Here is a 6,407-nt window from a genome sequence, read left to right on the forward strand (position 1 = left end):
TTTTAAGCACCTAAAAGTGCTTTGTTTACATTGAGTGTCTACATTTCAGAATTACATTTTAATAGAGTAAATCCTTCCAATTTTTTTTCCTATTGCAACAAGCACCTTTAGTATAAACACATCAGTATTTGAGAAATGTCACCAGTGCCGAGGCATTAATGAACCGTGATGTTTGCATCATAATGCTGCTGTTGGGAAATCAGATGACAAAATGAAATTAATGCCTCCCCTCGGGGTGAGCAGCCAGATGATAAAACTCTTCTACCTCAAATTAATGGACAGAACATTAGGAGCTAATTACCTGAACCACTCTGGATGTTTTCAGCTCCCAACAACTGCCCCACCTGTGTGCAGTTCAGCAGCCACTTGTGCAAACAGCTTTAAACCCTGTTCACACTTGTTGCTGGAAACAGTTTCCCCACAYGGGACTCATTTAGTCGGTCCTCTGGCACGGATGTGAGCTGGAAAAAGCCAGTGACCGCTCGTTTAATTTATTTCACTGGCAGATATCCTCCTGGCATTTGACCAATAAGATGAGAGGAGTGCAAATTGCCCTCCTGAATGCATCACTTTAATCACCATGAATCAGGATGCAGATTTAATCCCAGCCTGTGCTTCCATTTAGTCATTTAAGATGTTTTGAGCCTGACATGGTAAATTTATCATAAAGACAACAGCTGCTACAGAAAGTTAATTACTAGAAAGCACTTCCTGTTTCAGAATATACTATAGAAAACACTTAGATTCTTATAAACAACATTTATTCTGTGAAGCAACAGAAGCATTTGTGACTTTTTCCAAAGCAATTCATCAAAAGGCACCTTCAAGCTCTCCAGAAAGTCCCAGTCCTGGTCATTGGAAGACTTGTYTCATTGTTCCTCCTCACAACACACGCTGCGACCTCTGGTCAGAGCCCGGCTGTCTGAAGGAGCGAGCAGGCTGCAGCATCGTCTTCCCCACAGAGTTCCTGAGCTGCTTGAAGAGCATCCAGAGGAGCAGCATCATGAGCAGCATGAGCCCAAAGAGCATCCCCACGTACAGGCTCAGGTTCCAAGCCCAGCCCAGAGACAGGGGCAGCGAGGTGGACGCCACCAGAAATTTTTTGGGCGCAGGCATTAGAAAAAAAAAATACCTGCCCTGCTCTTCAGCCACACTTTGATCTCCTCTGGGTTTGTTCACGCAGAGATGGAGCCATTATTCCAAGCGTGCGACCCGTGTGGCCATGTTGAAACAGATCCAGTCAATCCCAGTTAGTCACAAAGAAAGTGTGCCCTCAGTGATACAGCAGACCTGTTGAGGGGGAGCGTGCAGCAGCAGAGTGGTCCATTCCTGCAAGATGAAAATCCTCTCTGCATCTGGGCTCAACCCACTCCTCCCTGTCTGACAGCTGCACAGAGCCAGCCTCCACTTTATGAGAGAGAGAGATGACTTCAACACCATTGGCTGCCATCAGAAAAAAAAAATTAGTACAGGGTTCCTACAGTTTAATGCAAGTTAAAATTAAGACTTTTTAATAAGTGAAATTAAATTTAAGACCAATTTCATAAACACAAATGACAAAAAATAAAAACTGGCAGAAACTCACGAATCAAAGTATTTTTGGTTGAAGTAAACAAAAATTACTACATCACCAATCCAACTGCTTTTTCATCAACTATAGCAGAAACATTTAGTCTTAAACTTAATTTATTCCTGGAAATCCTCAAACAAGCCAAAATTTGGAGCTTTAGGACCCACCGTGGGGTCTTAACCCCAACGTGTTGCAGATGAGACCTTAAACTGCCCGTGACATCAGTTTTTGTAAGAAAAGTGAATGCATTTTTGGAAAGGCATTAACACATTACAAAACAAATTTCACATTGCTCAGATGGACAGTTGAGATATTTGCATGTGAAATGACAGGAAGTGATGTCAAATGGGAATTCCTGCATGTGAATATTAATTTTAACGATTTTAATGTTTGAGACAAATTACAATCATCCTATTTACAATGTGTTAATACTTTTAAGACTTCTGAAAGATTAAGACATTTTAAGGCTAATTTTAAATTATTTTGATTGATGAATTCAATGCGTTTAAGACTAAGGATCTGCAGAAACCCTGAAGTAAATGAGAAATGCCAAGTCATTTGTTAAAAAATAATAATATAAAAAATTCAACTGTGCTAATGTTTATAAAGGCCTCTCACTGTGTCAATTCTAGCAGCTTTGTAAAACTTCCATTTTTGCAGTAGAAACCCCAATTTAACAAAGCCTGCACCAAATTATTTAACTACTAAAAAAAAAAAATAAACTAAAAATCTGATTTTGGTTACCCACCATCCATATTCTCAGACCAAACCTTGTCCTCTGCTGCCCCCTTGTGTCCATTAAAGATACAGCAGCAGCAATTTAAACTTTACATGGATTTTATTTACAAGTGCCATATTTTACAGAGCTGAAGATRCCTGAGAGAAGTTGTTGTGTACCAAGGCTTTAGTGTAATGACAACACACTAAGCCTTTAAATCGACATTTCATGCCAATTAATTAATTAACCCAGGCTGCCATTTGCAGCCCAAGTAACCTGGTACGTTCACAGGTCTTCAGGTTTGATGCTGAAAAATCAAAGCAAAATTTCTACAGCTGTGCAAAACCTCTGCAACACTTCTGATTAAAAGAGTCAGACTATAAAAACTGCTTGATTAGCCATCAGGTTGTCTGGCACAAAACACTGGGATTCAAGATCTGTTGAACATTTAAAAAAAAAAAAAAAGAATAAAACCCTGATATAAAAACTAGCATTACTCCACAAAGAGCAAGACAAAAAAAAAGGTGGCACATCATTCACAAAAAATTAAAACAAAAAATTAGAAAAAGGCCTATAAAAGAGGTGCGCATGCATGTTAATCATGAAGACTTCAGTTCAGCAGCAGCTCAGCGGGTGCATTGATGCAGGAAACTTCATGGTACCTGGAAGACAAGAGTCTTTTCAGCCAGACTGCTCGAGAATAAAAACATCTTTATCTGGTGGATAAACTGTCAGGAACTTACTTGGAGCCCTTATATTTCTCTCGGATAGACTGCTGGGCGTGTTCAGCAGCGTTTACGAATGTTCGGTGAAGATCTTCAATGCATGGCGTCAGGTCCTCAATTGTATAACCGGTCTCCTCCACTAGAGACTTGGGCTGAGTGGGAAAAAACATTTTTAAAAAAACAACATCATCAGCATGCAACAGTATGCAATTGTCAAAAATTTGTCCCCTTGAGACTAAAAACACACCCATGAGGCTCCGGTTACTGTGTTGTTGGCCAGGATGTAGGCAGCAGCTGCTGTCTGTGACGGCAGGTATTTCAAGAACGGATCTGAGTCGACCAAACTCAGCTCCCCGAGGTACTACAGGACAGGAAAAAATTAAATTAAATAAAAAATAAAATAAAAAGGGGAACACACAGCGAGTGCCACACACAGGGTTCAGCTTATGGTGTTAGCCTTTGCGCTAGCGTCGACACTATATTACCTTATTAGCTCAGTGCTAGCACAAACAAACTAAAGTGAGGTCCTCCATCCATATTTTCAGTTACAGGCTGAGTCATTTTTGTGTTCCCCTCTCTTTCATGTGGATGGAGGACCTCAGTGATGAGAGGAGAATGTGTAGCACTGAGCTAATACATATATATGGTGATAGCGTCGGGGCTAACGCTAAAGCTAACAGGCTAAGCTGAGGTTCTTCTTCCATGAAGCAGCTCTGTTGTCCTCCATCCATATTTTCAGTTCCAGGCTGAGTCATTTCTACCTTCTCCTCTCTGTCAACGCTCTCTGGTTTCATTTAAAAGAGTCGATCATCAGATATTGTCCAAGATTAACCTTCAGGGTGGATATAGCTCGCTAGCAGCCTCGCACAGAGGACCTATTCACGTCATCTACCCAGAATGCTTTTGTGTGTAAATAAAATGGCTCCGTCCGTGTAATATTTTAAATCTCTAGTTTAAAAATGATAAAAACTAAACAGCCTACAGTATTTTTACAGTCTTTATTTTACAGTTAAAATATATGTTTATCAAATAAAGTCTTAATGTTACAACTAATCATGGATCCCTTTAAGACCTCGCACGCAGAACTCCAATCGTCCAACCTGAACCGGCTCCACTCACCATGGCCAGGCTCTCCACCCGTTTGGCCACAGCGTGGTGGCAGAAGTACAGCGTGAGGAACTGGTTTATCGTGGGCGCGGCCATGTCGAAGGACAGCACCTTCAGCACCAAATGCTCCATTTTCAACACTTGCTTCTTGGTGTAGGTGTCGTCCGTGATGTAGACGAACTCCGACACCTCTGGAGGGTAGATCTCCTCAAACTTCCTGCAGTTGGAAGAAAAGCCGTCATTGAAAAAACCACACCCTGGATAAAAAGAGCAAAAACAGTGGCGATGTGGCCGGTCCGTACGAAGCCAGGAGCATGGCGGCAGTCCCCACGAGCTGAAGTTTGCCCCTCAGGACCGACATGGAGGACAAAAAGCGGTCGATGTAGTTGACGGCGAGGTACAGGGTCTCRTTCTGGAGCTTGTACTCTTCTCCGACCTCCACCAGCCAGTCGACCAGGATGGCCCTCATGCTGTTGGTGATGTCATGTTGCTTCTTCATGTAGGCCGCTTTAGGCCTGGTTTTCACCTGCAGAAACAACACATTTAATTTGAAACCAAAAGTTAAACACTTTAATTTTAGGGAAATAAAAATAAAAAAGCAGGTTCTCACTTCCATCTCTCTCAGGTACTTGTGGATTTCAGCAGAATATTCTGGAACCTCGTTTACGGTGAGAGGCTTTTCCTCTCCTTCGATCACAGACATGTCCATGGGAGAATCTGAACGAGAAAAGAAAACTCAAACACTTTGCACAGGGTTCCTACAGTTTAAGGAAAGTTCAATTTAAGACTTTTTAATGCCAAGTGAAATCCAATTTCACAATAAAAACACAAATGACAAAAACAAAAATTGAGACAGAAACTCATAAATCAAAGTATTTTTGGTTGAATTATTCAAATAGTGCTGATAGACAAATTGCTTTTATTCATATCTAACTGCTTTTGTGGCAAATATAGCAAAAAAACCTTCTTAGCTGTSAGTTTTAAACTTAATTTAACTTCTGGAAATCCTCTAAAGACCCAACATTTGGAGTTTTAGGACCCACAGTGGGKTCTCAACCCCAGCTTGCTGTAGATAAAACCTTACAGTGTCAGTGATGTAACAATGTTTGTAAGAAATATGAACGCATTTTTGGAAAGACAACATTATTAACATATTACAAAACAAATGTCACACTGCTCAGATGAACAGTTAAAATATTTGCATGTGAAGCAACAGGAAGTGATGTCAAAGGGGAATGTCTGAATGGTAAAATTTCAAAAATAAATAAATGTTACCAAATATTTTAATATTTGAGATGAATTAAAGTCACCCTGCTTACAATGTGTTAACATTTTTAAGACTTCTGAACATTAATTTAAGACCTTTTAATGATAATTAAGGCCTTTTAAAGACTTTTTAAGGATCTGCAGGAACCCTGTTGCAAAAAGGCCCAACACTTTGGTCAGGATTTAGCTCATCAATAAACAACCAGTGACAGAGAAAACCGAACCCACCAAAGCTGACATCCATCCCCGCCGGGACGGGGATGTTGGCCAGGGGCTGCCGGAGCTGGGTCACCGCATTACTAACAGTCAGGGGGGACTCTCCCGCCGGGCGTTGAGCTTTGGCCGGGTCGGCCGCTTGCTTCTTGATGCAGGCGCCGTCAGGCTCGTCCACGTGGACGCGGAAGGCCGGCTGCTTGACGGCTGGTTTGTCGAAGCAAGTTCTGCCGACATCTTCGTTTTTTAAAGCCAGCGGCTGAGAGGCTTCCTAGAAGCAGGGAGGGCATAAATATAAATTCAGATCCAAAACCTTGGATGAGGCAGACAGACAGTCACTGCTGTGGGAGAAGAAAAAAAAAAGGAGTTTAATAGGTTTAGACAGGGGTCTGAAAAATGTGGCCCGGAGGCCATTTGAGGCCCCTGAACTGATGGTGGTCCATGAAGAATTATACTAATTTGTCCCCCCAGCACAGGTGTAGATGGAGACTTTGTTTAATTAAGGCAAAATTATCAAAGTAAAATTATCTTCCAATAAAATTTTATATGTATATATCCAATTATTTGTCTTTAAATAACCAGGTTTTTAGCTTTTTCCACATCGATCTAGTGACTTCTACTCAAAAGCTGATTTTGCTGCCCTCCAATTCACTTTAATTTAATTTGTCTGAATACAGCAGTGGTTCCCAGACTTTTTATCTTCTGACCCACAAAATATCCACGACAAAACTTGTGACCTCAAATATTACTGGTCTGAGTACACAAACTTTGTTAATAATCCTAAAAACACAGGCTTTTTGACAATCTA

The 6,407-nt window shown here is 41.1% G+C and overlaps 1 protein-coding gene across 1 annotated transcript in view; it reads right to left on the reverse strand.

Moving 5' to 3' along the window:
* Positions 1–2,389: 2,389 nt before the first annotated feature.
* ccna2 (cyclin A2) overlaps positions 2,390–6,407 on the reverse strand; it is a 5,623-nt gene continuing 1,605 nt past the window's right edge. The window contains exons 2-8 of the mRNA XM_014020253.1: positions 5,615–5,870; positions 4,731–4,837; positions 4,423–4,646; positions 4,133–4,337; positions 3,261–3,374; positions 3,032–3,165; positions 2,390–2,950 (exon numbers count right to left, since the gene is read on the reverse strand). Of these exons, the coding sequence (XP_013875707.1) occupies positions 2,899–2,950; positions 3,032–3,165; positions 3,261–3,374; positions 4,133–4,337; positions 4,423–4,646; positions 4,731–4,837; positions 5,615–5,870 (1,092 nt within the window). The 3' untranslated portion in view covers positions 2,390–2,898. The remainder of the gene's footprint in view (positions 2,951–3,031; positions 3,166–3,260; positions 3,375–4,132; positions 4,338–4,422; positions 4,647–4,730; positions 4,838–5,614; positions 5,871–6,407) is intronic.

This window comes from Austrofundulus limnaeus, unplaced genomic scaffold (genome assembly GCF_001266775.1).
Source record: "Austrofundulus limnaeus strain Quisiro unplaced genomic scaffold, Austrofundulus_limnaeus-1.0 Scaffold246, whole genome shotgun sequence".
Classification (NCBI taxonomy): Eukaryota; Metazoa; Chordata; class Actinopteri; order Cyprinodontiformes; family Rivulidae; genus Austrofundulus; species Austrofundulus limnaeus.